This window comes from Typopeltis vanoorti, chromosome 2 (assembly GCF_054136105.1).
Source record: "Typopeltis vanoorti isolate ZY-2024b chromosome 2, IOZ_Tvanoo_1.0, whole genome shotgun sequence".
NCBI classification, from domain to species: domain Eukaryota; kingdom Metazoa; phylum Arthropoda; class Arachnida; order Uropygi; family Thelyphonidae; genus Typopeltis; species Typopeltis vanoorti.
The window spans coordinates 29,691,054-29,709,661 of record NC_143550.1 but is presented as its reverse complement, the minus strand read 5'-3'; the positions used below and the strand labels follow the sequence as shown (position 1 = coordinate 29,709,661).

Sequence of the window (18,608 nt, the reverse complement as noted above, 5' to 3'; positions counted from 1 at the left end):
TTCAGCAATCACAAGCAGAATAATACTTGATACTAGCAATAAACTAACTTATTAGAAATCAAAAGAATATCACAGAAAGATAATCTAATGAACTCATTGATTATAACACCGAATATATAAGGAGAGCAAAAGTATGGAGAGAAATAATATCAAAAAATTTATTTAAAATTCTTCTTCTTGTTAATCTTTTTTATATCACTTTCACATATGAGAGGCTTCTATGCCATGTGCAGGTAAGGGTTAAGAGAAACATAATCTGTTGTTTTTCTTCTTTGATGAACATAGTCTTCAGGAAATACTCCATGGGAAAGGCTGTTCAACAGAACCAAGGCAAATGGAATGACAGTTGTAGGGGTAGCAAGTTCAGTGAGCCAATAATTCAAATGTAAAAGGATGTGGGGAAACTGCTGCTTGTGTTATTGTAGGTTTAGAAAAATGGGGGGGGGGACTTGATAGATGCCAGTTCTGCTGAACAGTGGCAATGCATATGGAAATATTTTTAGAAGAGACACAAAGCAGATACAGACTGTCTTTGTGTGAGAGAGAGATAGTCAATTAGCAGAACTACCTTCTTCTGAAGCAGCATGTAGAATTTTTTGAGAGGTCTTAGGGTGCAGCACAAAAAATGTGAGAGCAGTATTCTGTGAATATGGTTTGGTCTCAGATCAATGAGAGTAGGTCATTTTATGTATCTGAGGAAGAGGGTGAGAGCAAAATAACAGAGCCCTAAGAAATACTTGCATTAACAGAAAATCTGAGCAAAGAACACACTCCATCATAATATGCAATGAACAAGGAGATGAGTAGCAATCCAGTTACAAAGGGTGGTAGGCAGCCCATAACATAATAATTTGCTGAGAAGCCTCAATGCCAAACCATATCCAATGCCTTGGAAATGTCAAGCAAGGTCCACAAAGAGAAATATGATGTGTACTATTACATGATATATATCATATTTCTCCAATTCATTCACTGAGAAAATACTAATGACTACCTCTGGCAACCCATGTCACTCATTCACAAACCTTCCCTTGTCACCTCTCTTCTTGTCATGTATAGAAAAAATTCTTCTGCATCAATCCTATAAACATTTTTAAGTAATTTACATATTTCTTTCATATCCCCTCTTTTTGGCATATCAACTAATTTTTTTAACCCATGAACCATTAATTTATTCTCACTGAGAGAATTCCATAGACCTATCACAACAATCTTGGTTATTTGACTTTGGGTCCTTTCCAATCACTTCCTCATCCACAAGAAAACTTTAAGTGACCAAATCTGTGCATCTAGAATTCAAACTTCTTATTATGCTGTAAGCAAAAACTGAGCCTTGGCCTCCTGGATTTATTGCTCACAACCCTGTCTGTCCAGGATCTTATTATCCACTTTGGACACTGCAATGTGATGCTGCTATCTTAAGTAATGGTATCTATTCCAACTTGTTCTTTGTTTTCCTCTTGGTCTTTTTTAAAATTATAGAAATAATTTTATTTTTATTGTCTTCTTAAATCTACTACTGATACAATCATTTAGTTTTCTTCAGAACTTATTTCTCGGCAAACTTTCAACTTTTAAAGTTTAAACTCTGTCTTGTATATAGCTAGTTTAGTTCATTCAAGTAATTTTTCTTATATTATGTATAAATTTATTCAACAGATTTGACAATACCATTTGATTTATTATTAGCTATTTATATATGTAACATGCCACCTTCACTAAAACTAATTCAAGTAATATTCAATCAAATTCAAGAAAATAACATCATCTGCATAGAATAAAAACCTCAGTTAATATTTCCAATTTTCATCTCAGGTTTGATGTCTCTTTCTTTCACAATGTGACCCATATTATGATTTTTTTTTTATGTGAATCACACTCAGAAATGTTAATTTATAATGGTACATTAGAACCTAGGATAGATAAAATGATTTTTATTATTATTTTATATTTATTTTTTCTACACAATCTAGATATTGTGCTCTAGAAATCAAACACAGTACATTTTTTCAAACCACTTCAGGCCTCCAATGAGCAGGGAAGTGGTCTCACATTGGACAATGAAATTCATCTCCCCATTTGCCTTAGCTTTTATTTTAAGTCACCACCTTCATATATATCTAACCCTTCTACATCCTGACTTAAGTAGAGGTTATTCATAACTATCATTTTTCAGGAAATAACAACATATACTAAAATATTAATTATAAAAACTTTAATTAATACTTTCCTATATTTTGGCAACATTATACTGTCATCATCAGGGATTACAAAAAACAATGATATGTGAATGCAGGCACTAATGCTTGGCGAATGAGGCTGAAGAAAGGCAACCAGGGCTGGGCTTAGAGTCCTAAATGGCACCCTCTAGTGAGCTAAATTGGGTAGTTTTGGCTGTTGGGCTGAAGATCTGAGGATTAGTACTTTCCAGATTTGGGGCTGTCTCATGCACCCAAATTTATTGAGGTTTGGGAAGTTTTTCAGGGCTGAGGCAGATTCGAGGAATAGCCTTTCATATTTGTATTTGCTGTGGTGTAATAGAGTGGCCTTCTTCCAGCATATTCTGTGGTGGGTGTTTTTTGCTGACAATTCCAAAGCATTGTCAGCAAGTCCTAAGTGTTTTAATCCTAAGGAAAACTTAGGATTTTTTGACAAAAATCCTAAATTTTTCTTAGGATTGTCACATTTCTGAGCATAATATTTGTCATGCTCGATGTTTATTTTTCACTTTTTATGTAATCTCTTATATCTTCAGCTTTATCTCACCATAAATATATTTAGTGTCTGCTGATGATTATTCTTATAAGCTTTAACTTTCTAATGATGAATGAATAACAAAATTATGATGGAGCATTCCTGTATTTCTATTTAACAGTTGTGAGGAAAAAAAAAAAACAACAACATTATATGGCGGTATTTGTTTCAATTTTCAGTTGCAAAAGTTCACATCACATTTACTGCTAAATGCAAACTAATTTATCTATAAGAAATTTCAATAACAGCAAAAACCAATATTACTTCCTTGTTTATTTATTTTTAAGGGTATCTTTAACAGCACTTTTTTTAATATTATTTCCAGTCCATTCTAACTGTTCCTTTGAAATAGAGAATATTCTAAAAATTGAAATAGAGAATACTCTATATTTTCCATCACTGCAATTGGTAAATGACATCACAACAGGTAGATGTCAAAAACAGCACAACAAGCAGTTTAGTTATAGCAGTCAAGGCAAGTTTATCAGTGGCACAATCTTCTCTTTCACCTGATACCTACTTAACATAATATACAGAAAACATCTACATTATTCTGCACTAATACCATATTTTAGTTACAATGATATAAAGTACACTTTGTCACTACTACATTTTCTTGCTGTTGTTGAACATTGCTTTCCATCAATAATAACTTTGATCAAAACTTTTCAATCAACAACACCTAACCATGCCTCATGGTAACGAGGCATGGTTAGGTATCCATAAAGCTATAAATAAAATTATAAACAATGTTAACAAATTACCTGAGACAAACTAACATTAGGTGTAAGAGTGTTGCTGGTTTTCCACCAACAGTGAATTCATATTCATTGCCTCTTCACTTTACAATTGAATATAATTTTGACCACAGTTTAAAATGGTGTCAAAATAATGCTGTTTACATACATCATTTCTAATTCTAATTAATAATTCACTTACCAATAAATCTAACAGATAAGCTTAGGCATTGATGGTTATTCATGACTTATTTTTTACGGTATTAACAACACCACAAACACTTTTATCAACAAAGATGTTTTATTAACGCTAATATTTCGCTGATTTTCAACTCAGCATCATCAGAGCACAACACACATGTAAACGTGACAGTGAGTGAGTGAAACAATATAATTGCAAAAGACAAAAGATCTAAAGTCCTATTTTTGGCGCCCTCTAACGAAAAAAAACAAAAAAAAAAAAACAGCAGTTATCCAGGAGTTTTTCTTAGGATAACCGTCTCCCAAATTTTTGGCAAATTAATGCAACCATATTTGTTAAGGTTGGGAGAATTCTCCAAAGCCATTGCTGACTCAAAAAATAATCTTTCAGATCTATAATGACTCCTTAATAGCAAATTCATTTTCCTCCATCTAATCCTGTGTGAAGGAGTGTCCAAAGCGTGGTCTGCCAGTCCCGACTTGCCATAGTAATAGTAGCGAATGTATCTTTCATGTTCTTCCAGGCGGATGTTCACTGATCTTCCTGTTTTCCCATAATAGGCCAAGTCACAGTCACATGGAACTTCATACACTCCTGGGTGTGCTAAAGGGTGAAGTTTATCCTTTGGCGAGCGGATCAGCAAGCTGGCAACTCTGATCCGCTCGCCAAAGGATAAACTTCACCCTTTAGCACACCCAGGAGTGTATGAAGTTCCATGTGACTGTGACTTGGCCTATTATGGGAAAACAGGAAGATCAGTGAACATCCGCCTGGAAGAACATGAAAGATACATTCGCTACTATTACTATGGCAAGTCGGGACTGGCAGACCACGCTTTGGACACTCCTTCACACAGGATTAGATGGAGGAAAACGAATGTGCTATTTAGGAGTCATTATAGATCTGAAAGATTATTTTTTGAGTCAGCAATGGCTTTGGAGAATTCTCCCAACCTTAACAAATATGGTTGCATTAATTTGCCAAAAATTTGGGAGACGGTTATCCTAAGAAAAACTCCTGGATAACTGCTGTTTTTTTTTTTTTTTTTTCGTTAGAGGACGCCAAAAATAGGACTTTAGATCTTTTGTCTTTTGCAATTATATTGTTTCACTCACTCACTGTCACGTTTACATGTGTGTTGTGCTCTGATGATGCTGAGTTGAAAATCAGCGAAATATTAGCGTTAATAAAACATCTTTGTTGATAAAAGTGTTTGTGGTGTTGTTAATACCGTAAAAAATAAGTCATGACTTACCAATAAAATTTATCTGCTGACAAATTATGTAAAGATGTTTAAAGGGATTTACATTTTATATACTTTTGTTTACTTGTTACCTTATAATGAATATTACTGATAAAAAAAAAAGCTTTGAATGGTTTTAAATTTTTAATAATTCAGAATAAAACAAAAACTTACTTCTAATTTTGTTTTTATTATATTATTTTGCCACTGTAGATATTAGAAACGAGTTACTAATTTCTAATATGTGCAACAAGGCTAGTAATCTATGGAAACGTAGAAATAATAAACAGTTAATGAAACTATAAACAATGTTAACGCATTACCTGAGGCAAACTAACATTGATGTTAACTCCGGCCATAGTCACAGCAGACATAGGAATGGTAACTGATGGTGTTCCTCCTAATGTGGTGGGAGCAGCAACTGTTTTTACAAGAGTGGCAACTGGTGTCTGAACTGTTCCTGTAATTGATTGCTGCATTTGTTGTTGCTGTTGTTGTTGCTGTTGTTGTTGCTGCTGCTGGAGTTGAGCTTGTGCCAAAATTTGAGCAGTTGTCAGCTAAAATAGAAAATATTTTAGCATTGAAGTAGAGGCAAAAATGTCTCCCATTTCAATTAATATGATTGAAATGGGAGATATATTAAAATTTTAAATATGCCTTCCTAAAACTTTACTTCTCCATCCATTAGAAATACAATGAAATATATCCTCATCTATAGGTGAGAATAATTTCATTTAAAAGGCTATGAGGCTAGTATTTTGTCTATTAATTGTGTGTACTTTTGGCTACTAAGCAAGTATTACAGAATGAAATACCTAAGTTCATCATCAAATTTCTGACATGTATCCTGAAGTGGTGGATATGGTACAACATTAAGACAATGATGGTATAATATCACTATCTTTTAAAATGAAAAAACCTGAGTTTCTAGATGTAAAATGCCCTGCCACTTCCATATGAAACAAGGTAATTTACCTTTAGCTCATAAAAAATCTGCAAACGTTCCATATGTCCCAGATAGAATCTGAATCCAGGTCTTTTCAACATATGTAGAAAAGTTTTTCTGCTTCATGAGAAAGTAAATTATACTACACAAGAAATTATATCGTTGTTTTAATCCTTTATTCAAGCATAAGCAAAGAAAGCTTGAAGCATCTTACAACCAAGCTATTTGTATATAGAAGCTGTTGACACATCAGTTGCCTTGGTATCTCATAACAAACAAGAATTCATAAATTGTTGGTAGTGCAATTAATATCTGTATGTGGATTTCTTATGGCCATTTCACAGCCATACAGGATTTGCTGTAGCTGAGCAAATTCGTAGGATATTTTTTATTTTCAGTCGTAAGACTGAAAGGTTTATCTTTCTCACCTTCCCCATAACTATATGTTTTTTTTTTTCTGCGATAAAGGTACCAATCTGCCTCCAGGCTATGAAGAAATGATACACATGACTAAGTTTTTAAAAGAAATAGTAGGAGCTAATAACATATACTCCTTCACTTTATGGCACAGGGAAACATTTCCCATCTCATTCAAGTATCATCTCCTATCTAGGATGTTGATTACCATGATGTGACTCATGGTTAACTATGGACATTACGACATGTGGTGAGGACCCTATTTCTTCCACATATTGTCGTAAGTATTCACGGCTGTAAATCCGTGTGTGTGTGTGTTCAAGAGACTGGTTGCATGTTCGGGGGACAAAAAATGCAAGTTTCTGAGTTTAAAATCCAGTAACTCTATATGAGACCAGCTAACTCACTTTTAGTCAAAAGAGATCAGATTAAGGTTCCTGTCATGGATGGGAATCTAACCCAGGTCTTTCCAACCAAAGGGCTTCATCTATACCGACTGAGCTACGGAGGCTCTTAGAAACATTCAGTTGTAGTTAAAGATGTGGAAACTCAGCAATAAACTATTAAAGGAGTTTTACATTCCAAGGTAGCACAGTAATTCCTGTAATTGGTAAGCCAGGTGAGAACGGTAAAAATTAAGACTTTTCCAATAGAATATACAGAAAGTAGCAATGAAATCCTTATCCAGATACTCTCAAAATGGGATAAAATCAGCAAACACAAAAAAAGAGTATCTTAATTGATAAATGCCAGGTTTTTAATTTGTCAAAAATGTTTATTTATACTAGATGTATTTCTTCTAAGGTTTCACTGACTATATGGCTAAAAGCATCATCGGGAGGTAGCTTAACATAAATAAAAAAAATAACAAAAATCACACGATTTCCAATAGCAGTTAATATCTGTAAGTTGAAAAGACTAGAATGATAGTAGGCATGCAACATGCAGTCTCACCATTGTTGAGTAAACTCTGTATGTGATTGCTGGCATAGGACAGACCTTTAATGTTACACATATTAATTAATGACTTCCAGATGTTACGAAGGATCATTCCTTGATTTCTATTTTGTGTTTCTTTTGAGTGAAAGACCTCGGAGGACTCCTTGAACAACCTGTTGAAGTAATTCTCTTCTAAATAGGGCATGGAGGATGTTTGCCAGTTTACTGTGTGATGTTCTTTGAGGACAAGTGCTACAAGTCCTCTTTTTTCTTCCCGTTTGTTTTCAACATTGCCTATATGTTTTTTGTTGCAGATTTTGAAACTTCTCCCAGTCTGACTTACATATATCTTTCCAGAAAAGCTCGGAATCTTGTATAGACCCATTTATAAAATGGGACTTTGTCTTTAGGGAAGCAAAGAAAGCTTTGTAAGGTGATGACTGGTTTGAAGGCTGTTCTGATGATGATTCCTTTAATATTTTGGCTATTTTTCTTGATGAGTTGCCAATGTATGGAATGGATACTATGCCTTTGTAATTAATTTTTGGGTTATCACAGGATGGTTTGTCAGAAAATAAAAGTTTTTTTAGTACATTTTATGGGTATCCATTTTGGAAGAACTGATGAAATAGGATTTGAAGTTCTTGTTTTAGTTTGATGTCATCATTTTTTAGAATGATTAAAGCTTTATTTATCAAGTTTTGATTATATCTAATTTTTGTTGTGATGTTACCTTCACAACAGACATGAAGATGTCTATACCAAATTTTGTCAACATGACTACAACCTGAGTTATGGTAAACTATCTAGAGATACAGAGACTGTGCCTGCACTGCAGCTCATATGACTACTTGGGCAGGAACTACTCCAAGGTTGTTCTATGTAGATATTGGATATATTGCTAGTCAGTACCCCAATTGCTGCTAGAAAAGCTAAAGTTCTGAACACCACACTGCTACCTATTTTCCTTCCTACTCAAAAAAAGTTCAGAGAAATAGCAGGAGCACCATTAGAATTTATCAGGAGAGCAAATAAAGAAGAGTGTCATATTTCCATTTCAGTCTGGCAAAGAGGACACTTTCAAACAAACTATACTTGGTGAAATCACAAAAAGTGCTTGATAATATTAACTAGAAATAAGCTAAAAGTTCCAGAAAAACAGGAACCACCTTCTCTGTCAACTGTGGAAGGACCATCATTAGTTCAAATTAATAATAAGAAATTTAGTGACAACTGAACACACAGAAGACCAACACTGAAAACTGTTTTTTTACTTGTAGTAATACAATATATAAATAAACCAACCAGTTTCCACCAAAAATGTATGGCTTCATCAGGGTGAACACAAAATATAAATGTTAGGTTAGTTTGTAAGAACTGTTACAGTATAAATAATGGAAACATGCAGGCCTGGCACAAGGCAGGGGGTGGAAAACTTACAGAGTTTATTTTACAATTATACTAGAGGCAGAAAAAATTAAAAAAAAAAAAAATTAAATTGGATATATGATTTACTTAAAATTTATTAAATTTATATATACATATTTATAAAGATAATTATATTTTATTCTAATTATATCAGCTCCAAATAATTATTTTTATTTAGATAATCCTTGGGACCAGTACCGTCAACAGGGTGTAGCATAGAGGCAGTTGGCCTCACGGCGCTGCTTAATAAGGGAGCTCGTTCAGCCGTATTAAGGCAACAAGATATTTTAAAAAAATACAGCGTTTAGCATACCAAAATAAAAAAGCGCCATTTCCCATTGACAGTTAAATATGTGTTTATTATATTTTATTAATAAAAAAATTATAGTCATATATACTAAAACTAAACATTTTAGAACCCATTTATTAGATACTTAAGGAAACAACCCATAAAGTGCCATACGATGTGAATTTCATAAACTTTTATAGGCTATATATATATATATATATATATATATATATAATTAAAAAAAAAAAAAAAATATATATATATATATATATATATTAAATTATATTATGCATGAATTCTCCTACTCAAATTGCAAGTCACTAACGCTCTGACTTTCACATTGGAGCTATAACTCGCTCCCTGCAGTAAACAATACGCCCTCCACAACAGCAACTATACTGCAGAAACATGAAAAACAATTAGTTTTATCATGTCACTGAATAAGTTCACAAATATCTGCAGCCTGTGTAATATATTTCTCAACAAATAGTGCAATTAGAGACAACTGGGAATATAATAACTAACTAATGAATCACATCTCCCCCTCCAATAGAAACTGCTGTATAGACTCAAGCAAAACCACATGTTGCCGGTGCAACATATGGTTTTGCTTGACACTACCTCCCCCATCATGAACGTCTTAAAACTAAGAAATATATAGTGAATGTATTTCAGATATTACGAAAATTGGTTTAAGAGAATTAGCATTTCCATTCAATTGTCAGCTTGTTTTTTGTTTGGGTCGCGTGATTTTTTGTTAATACCGCACCAATCATATGCACTTCTTAATAGCTGCTCTTTCTCTACTGGCCTACAATCGCACACATCTTTCACTTCTTATTAGTAATTTGTCCAGGATTGTTCATTACGTATCTCAAGTCTTAAATTACTGGTAATTTTTGCTTGATATAATGGGAAAGAAGATGACTCTATTTGGGTAGATAACTTTGACATTGCACACAAGGAAACTGCTCCCGAGGACAGAAGTGATGGAGAATAGAAGATTCTTGGTAAGTCATACCCATTTTCAATTTTTTTTTCCTGAAAACTTTAGTTTCCGAAAATCCCCACATATATCTCACACCACAATTTTTTAGCTTTAATTTTAGGAAAAAAGTGAGAGTTATATTCGAGCAAATATGTTAATTTTTTTAGCTTTCAAATTCTTAAGTATGGATCATTGCTTAAAGACTGCATTTATAAAACGCACAAAAGAGAGCAATATAGCAGATATAGAAATAGGAATTTCACTCCTCTCATTGATGATAAATTATTTATATTAAGTAAAAATGTATAGTATCTTTATAAATTTTGTTCTATTAAAAATAATTCTTTTTTTTTAAAACAGACATTTACAATGAAATATATTTTTATTTATTAATTATTATTATTTTGATAAGGTACTTGGTAATAATGAAAATTAGAGAAGGGGTACAAGGATATCTGAAGTTTCAGAAACACTGATCTGTCCAAATATTTAGCCTGAAACATAAGTGTATATTAGGCAGTTCGGTTTCTTAAATTCCACTTCGAATTTGGAGAGATGAAACAGCGTGATATGGTATGCACCTCTTACATTTTTTTTCCAGCGTCATTTCAATTTTGAATGTGAAACATATTGAGTGTATTTTGTATTCTGTGTTTAAGTGACTTTGGACAATTTTTGATAAAGAAATAAAATTTTAAAGATAATAATTTATAAATTATAAACATATTACTAAATCACTTAAGGAATTGACAACATATATAAGAATATAAATTAAATTACACTTTAATAAATATTTCCGATATTTCGGCAAAGTCATGTTGCCATCTTCAAAAGGAACTTACAAAAAAGGCACATGCACGTAGGCACGACATAACTGAGAATGAAGTGAGGAAGCTATTGTTCTCCTAAAAGTCCTGATGGTGCCCCCTAGTGGGCTATGTAGTTGTTCTTGTGAAACCGGATGTAGCCCTTGTGTTCTGAAATTCTGATATTCACTGTCCTGCCTGTCTGGCCAAAGTAAGACAGTTTACAGCTGCAAGGGACCTGGTATACAACAGGTAGGTCTAGGGGAAGTGGTTGGTCTTTAGTGGAGCAGATAAGGGATGCCAATTTTAAAGACCAACCACTTCCCCTAGACCTACCTGGTGTGCACCAGGTCCCTTGCAGCTATAAACTGTCTTACTTTGGCCGAACAGGCAGGACAGCGAATATCAGAATTTCGGAACACAAGGACTACATCCGGTTTCACAAGTACAGCCACTCGGGTCTTGCAGACCATGCTCTGGATACACGTCACAGAATACGGTGGAAGAAAGCTACAATAATATACTGTAGCAAGTTCAAATTCGAAAGACTATTCATGGAATCAATCTCAGCCCTAAGAAACTCTCCAAACCTCAACAAATTTGGTTGCATGAGACTGCCCCAAATTTGAGAGGCTTACATCAGCAGACCTTCAGCCCAAATGGCCAAGAACACCTACATAGCCCGCTAGGGGACACCATCAAGACTTTCAGGAGAACAATAGCTTCCTAACTTCATTCTCAGCTACTGTGTTGTAGTGCCTACGTGCATGTGCCTTTTTTGTAAGTTCCTTTGAAGATGGCAAAGCGACGTTGCCAAAATATCGGAAATATTTATTAAAGTGTAATTTAATTTATATTCTTATATACGTTGTCAATTCCTTAAGTGATTTAGTCATGCATAACCAACATATAAGCTTGTCTACGAGAATTATAAACATATTAATCAGAGGTGCATTTTGCTAAAATGCCAAAATCGCTCGTTGGGCAGCATACTTTACATCTTACATTGCCCTCAATAATTATAGTTTACTTTTAATTATAAAATTTTCAAATTATTGTATAAATTAATTATTTATATTAAAAATCCATAGAAGGCAACTGTTTTAAATCGATTTTTTAAAAATAAGATTTAATTGTTTTAAAACTCTCAAAAATAATAAATAAATAAACTCAAAATTAATAGAAAAAGAATAATTTACAAATATGAAATTTATTGTCATTTAGATCAGTAATTTGAAAGAGTTATCGGGAGCTGCTTTTCTCAAAGGAAAAGAGAAAAGGAAGAGCAAGTAAAGAAAGCAACAAGCGATATAAGGAGATTTGGAATTTGTGTGAGCAAGGTGTGAACAAGGGAGTGAGGAGCAGGTTTTTTGCAAGGAGAGTGGTGAGTGATTGAAATGCATTGCCCAAGAGTGTGATGAGTGCAGAGACAGTAAATATATTTAAGGCACGGTATGATAAATTATGTATATAATAGTGGACCTCCCACGATGAGTCTTCGACTCCATGGAGGTTTTTATAATAATAATAATTATTACTATCATAAATTGTTCACATATCCACAAAATTTTCTTACATGCCAGTTCGCTATCCCTGTATTAATGTGTATTATATTATTAGCTTGCTGAATGAATTTCATTACCTCATTTATGAAGGTAAGTTTGTAGTTAAATATGTGATTTATCTTAGTAATGATTTTTTAAATAAATTATTCATTGGCCACATCATGAGAAACAGCAAATAACAATTTCTACAAACTATTATGGTAGGAAATATTGATGGCAAAGGAGCTAGAGGAAGAAAAAAGAATATCTTGGTTTGACAACGTCAAACCAAGATATTCTTTTTCTGAGAGATTTGAACTATAACTGAGAGATTTGAACAGCTAAATAAGTATGAATCAATTTTTGGGTTTCTCTTTAACATTGGTAACTTAAAATTTTATAATGATACAGTAAAAAAAGCTTGTTTCAACTTAGAAATTGTTCTGTCTGATGGTGATCAAAAAGATATTTCAACAATAGAGTTATTAGATGAATTAAAAATATTGTCTCGGAGGATATCAAATAATTATTCTCCCAAAGAAGTATTAAATTATATTTGTGCAAATAACTGCATAAGTCACTACGAATTCTTTTAACAATCCAAACTACAGTTGCAAGTGCGGAGTGCAGTTTTTCTAAATTAAGACTTATTAAAAATCATTTGAGGTTCACAATGTCCCAAGAGAGATCAGATGGCTTATCCACTTTATCTATTGAAAGTGACATAGCCGAGGCATTAGATCTAGAAGTAGTAGTAAAGTCTTTTGCCGAAATTAAGGCTAGAAAGGTTTCTTTTTTTTAAAAATAATTACAAATTGTGTTAAAATTATGTACTCATTATATAATAAACACAAAAATATTTTATTTATTTATTCACTATATATATATATATATATATAATTTTTATATATACATATACAATTTCGACCGAAGAGCGGAAAAAAAAAAAAATCTTGCCCACGCTCAAAAATTTGCTCGGGCCAGTGCTGGAAACATGTGGAGAACAGTGGCGGTTGCTTGAGTTAATTGCTATTCAGCATTGTTTGCTGAAAAGTTGAAATTAGGCATCTGAAGGGATCTAATGAAAGATTTCCAAATGTCATACAGGATCAGTCTTTGGTTCTTATTGAGAGTGCCATGAAATAAAATGATCATATTTGAATCTTTTATCCAATGAGAAATGAAATTGTCTTCTAAGTAGAGCATAAAGTTCTCATTCCAACTGGTGTCATGATATTTGTGAGAATAGTGATAAGATAGACTAGAGTTATCTTTTCCGTTATGAACAATGACTCCAAGATGTTCATTTTTATCTATCTCAAAACTTCTAGAAATCTGACCTATATATGAAAGGTCAAGGTCCCCCTGCTTATTTGTAAGCAGGGGAATTTGGTAAACTCTTGAATGTGCCTGTAGGAGTTATTGTCTTTAGGAGCTCAGTATAAGAATAAGTTTGTAAGCCACTCTGATATCAGGGGATTAGTGATATTAATTGAAAATTTACTGATGTAAGGGAAGAAACAGAGTCTGTGTAGTGCATATAAGGATTTTGCTGCAGAGTGGAATTAGAGAAAAGTAATTTTTGGATGAGTTTCTTTGGATATTCGTTGAGAGTTGGAGTAGTAGTTCTTCATTTATCTTTTCATCATGTTTTAAGATTGGAGTAGCATGTTTTTAGGTCATGAATGATTCCAATTTTTTGTGAAGGGTGGTGCAGAGAAGATGAATGGAGGTAAGGTAATGACCAATATGGATTAGCTTTCAGTAGACATCAAACATAAAGCTATTATCCTTATACTTATCAACGAGTCGTAAACATTAAATTCCCAAGGAAGATGTTTGTGCAGTCAGACTGTAGAAAAATCAAGCTTCAGGGGTGAAGATCAATAATTTTTTTTTTTTGTAATGAACTTAGCATAGGTAATTCGAAAGTGTTTAGAAACTCTGAATCCTAATCTGTAATCTTAAAAAGAAATGAAGGAATACTGTAAACACAAACTCTGACAGAAGTACTCATATTTCTTTGAATCTCTCATTGCTTTAATTAAGTAGAGCAATGAGAGATTCATTCTATATGCCACAACATAACATTACAGAAACAGTGTCTATTGTTTCTGTTAACAGAGATTCTAATTCCAGATCCCAACCTTAAGATTAGCCTCTTCGTGATGTCATCACCTATCAGCATCCTTAGCCTTGGCCAAAACTTTCCTGTAGTACTCAGACAAGTACAATCATTACACTTTACGTATAACATAGAATATGGCATCCACAACTTGACTCTGGATACAGTTAACAATATTAGGCGCCACACTGCCAACATCCTTATGTGAGCTTTACCTCCCCCCCCCACCACACCACAAAGTAATGGCATGCTTAGCAATGGCACTACTTATATTCCTTCAGATTATGATCTCACCAACTCTAAGATTAAAGTATTAAAAAAGTTACTCAAAAAAAGTAACTTATTGGCCTCCAAAAATTACCAAAAAACTTAAATCCTTTAGTTCCCATTCCCCTTGGATATATTATTATTATTACTATTGACCAGGTACCTCCATGGAGTTTGAAAACTCATTCCAAGAGACCAAACTATCCACACAATCTGTAATACCTCTTCTTGAACCCTTCAACAGACAAAGAGCTAACAACTGACTCTGGCAACCCATTCCATTCATTCACCATTCTCCAAGTGAAAAATCTAATCCTCATATACCTACTAACCACACTTTTACTGAACTTCCAGGGATGACGTCTTGTTCTGCCCCCCCCCCCCCCTTAACCAAGAGCTGAAACATTTCCCCTGCATCAATCCTATAAAATCCCTTTAAGTAACCTAAATGCTTATATCATACCTCCTCTTTTTCACCTATCAACCAACTTCTGTAGTCCACACACCTTCAATCTATTCTCATAGAGAACATTCCACAGATCACTTACCATCTTGGTTGCTCCTTTGAATCCTCTCTAAGACCCCCCCCCCCCCCCCCCGGACTAGACTTGAGCACAGAAATCCAGATGTAGATATATCAAAGCTCAATAAAGAAAAATAACAACTTCCTTATCTATAAATTAAAGATACCAAGAAATTATATTGTTGGCTTCATCTTTTATGCAAGTGTAAGCAAACAAAGATTCATGTGATGTCAATTTGCGACTGGGATATTTGTATATAGAGGCTAATGACTTCACACCAACTGCCTTAGTATCCCATAATACAATGCACATACCCTTATGTGTATTGCATTATATATCTTTAGTACATGAAGTTGACTTCATGTGCAAACTTTGTTTGCTTACACTTGGATAAAGGATGAAGCCAAGAATATAATTTCTTGGCATTTTTAATTTATAGTATAACCAAATGAAAAAACTTTCAACTTCCTCATCTGTACTTAGTGGTGTGCTCTTCAACAGCCAAGTAATCTTATGAGCTACTTTAACAACCATAGCGATCTGTTCTCTAAACTTCAGCTCTCTGTTTACTACCACCACCTTTAAATCCCTAGCTTCATCTATTTCCTAGAGTACAGTTCCATCAATGTGGAACTGTACTCTAGGATAAATAGATTACACAAATTGTAATCTATTTATCTGAAAATGCATAACTTTACATTTTTCCACATTAATGATATAGGAAATAACATGAAAGGTTATTTCCTATATCATTTATGTACAAATTAAACAGTAATGATCCCAGCACAGAACTTAGCAGCACACCACTAGTCACCTGTTTTTCAGCAGTCACTGTCTTAGCCACATAACCAGTGTTATTATTATTATTACGTGACACCTCCATGGAGTCCAAAGACTCATCGAGGGAGGGTACAACCTACTCTACAACTCTCCATCTCCACCAACTAAAGCACACTGCATTATCCACACCGATGCCATCTACTGACCAACACTAGTATTTTTACAGACAATCACAAACAGCCATGCCACAGCGGGATTCGAACCCACAGCCTTTTGGCTGGAGAGTGGATAAGCTAACCACTTGGCCAACCAGGCTGGCAACATCTTGTTAAATCAATTCCCATTGGTTTTAATTTGTGTAACACAGTTGTGGTATTCTGTCAGTATCATTGTGTAACTATTTCCTTCATCCAACCCCCAGCTGTTTCTCTATTGTAAAAAGTTAGTAAATTACTAAGGCATGACCAACCCTTCACAAAGCCATATTGCCACTCACAGAGCATCATATTCTTATTACCCCCCCCCCCCCCCAATCTTGAATTCTCTTTTTAACCAATTTTCCTGTACTTTTATCACTGCTCCTGAGATACTGATTGGTGTATAATTTGTCACTGCAGTCTTAAAACCTTCCTTATGTAATGGAATTATTTTGCCCTCTTTCCCCTTGGAACTCTACTAGAGCTGAGACTTAATCTCTTTATTACAAATTATTCAAACAATAAGCAAAATCTCCTACTTCCTCACTGATCCATGCAGGTTACTTTTCTTGGAAGAACAAAACAAACAAATAAACAAAAGATAGGATACTGCAATGTGTTCTCCTGTCTCTCTCGCTCCCTTGCCAATTTTTACATGGAGAATTTTGAAAAGCATGCTGATGATGCAACTTCCCACTTCTATTTGTTTAAGGCATGTGTTCTCAATTTGCCCTCATGGAAATTGAGATATAAAGGTGAAGGAAAAATGTGCTTATGCACATTTTTCCTTCACATTTATAGTAAAAAAAATAAAATAAAATAAAAAAGATCAAATAGTCTTGCCTTTCCGATAACACATTTATATTAAGACAGCTTACTAACACATCTACCAAACAGTAACCTTTCTTTTACAGTATACAGAAAACCTACTCACATGGGCAGCTATATTCATAAACTTTCTGGTTATCATCCCCACACCCCAAGTACTATGGTATTATTATAACTCTAAACTAATACAGCCATCACCTTCTCTACCAATCAGACATTTCTCACTCACACTACACACCACCTCTTTTTATCTACTAATTACATTTCCAAAATAATTAGTAAACTTAATCTTTTCCCCAATCCTTCCTGCTCGATACAATCATAGTAATGCGACCACTATATCTTTCATTTGAGACATCAGAAAAAATATCTATCCAGATTTTCATAATATAAAATCTTGACATTTCCTTCATCCACTTGAAACTAACTACCCTTATCTATTCCCTTAAGGAGCAGTGCCTCCTTTTTTCAGTTCCTGGTGTGTATATGATTCCCTGTTTGTGCAAGTTGGCCTACTATGGGCAGACTAGAAGATCAGCCAACATTTATGTAGAACATAAAAAATACATCTGCAATCATTACAATGGCCAGTCAGGTTTTGCAGACTATGCATTGGATACCATCCACAGAATCAAATTAAAAACTAATGTTTCATTACAGCAAAAGCAAATGTGTTTCTTTTGTTAAAAAAAACCCAAACAAATGTGTTTTTTTTTTTTTTTTAAACCCACAGCTGTCTAACCTAATTGAATTAGGTATGGTGGTGTTAAACTCCTGAAATAAGGAAACCAGTAATTCTTTGGCATCCAGAATTTACAACTTAGGTTTCCTGTACTCACAAAGAGTGCCTTTCCTAGCTAGATCTCTACACATTAATCTACAAGTCCAGTTTTACTTTGTGTTACTTGTGTGTTTGTTCCAATTTATACTATACCTCAAAGATGTCTCTGTAAATACTGTAATCAAAATACTAGCAACACAAAGTAAACTTGGACTTGTTGTAGATTAAAGTCTAGAGACCTAGCTAGGAAGAGCACCTTCTACAGGTACTAGCAGGCAACCTAGGTTGTAACTTTGGCATTAAACTAATGTTTAATTCATTCCTTGTGCTTTTCATTCCATTAAATGTCCAACATCTGTTCTGTGTAATAACATTGCTTTCTTCCATTTAAGCTTGTGTGAAGGAGAGATATTCAATATGGAGTCTAAGCCATGACTTGCTATAATGATAGCAAGATCGATATTCACAGTTATTCCACAGTATGGAATAACTGTGAGTTATTCCATACTGTGAATAACTTCAGTATGCCAATCTGCATCTGAAGCAAATACACTGCTGAAGATGTCAAAGGATAAAGTACATTAGGCATTCCCCTCTGCACAGGATTAAACAGAATATAACTGGCCGGCAAAGGTTGATCGATTGGTAGAGCCTCTGCTACTAATGGCTCAGTTAAGTAAGTTTGAGCGCGGTTAGTAGTTGGAAGGGGCCAACTGTTCGATGCTATTGGCACACTCTCCCTCGATGAGTCTTTGGACTCCCTGGAGGTGTCAAATAATAATAATAATAATAACAACAACAATACCACACAGA

General features: G+C 34.1%; 1 protein-coding gene across 1 annotated transcript in view; it reads right to left on the bottom strand.

Moving 5' to 3' along the window:
• The window catches only part of LOC150108900 (chromatin remodeling protein domino-like), a 731,915-nt gene that overhangs the window by 44,420 nt on the left and 668,887 nt on the right, over positions 1-18,608 (bottom strand). The window contains exon 44 of the mRNA XM_090410792.1: positions 5,260-5,493. Coding sequence (XP_090266918.1) covers positions 5,260-5,493 — 234 coding nt within the window. The remainder of the gene's footprint in view (positions 1-5,259; positions 5,494-18,608) is intronic.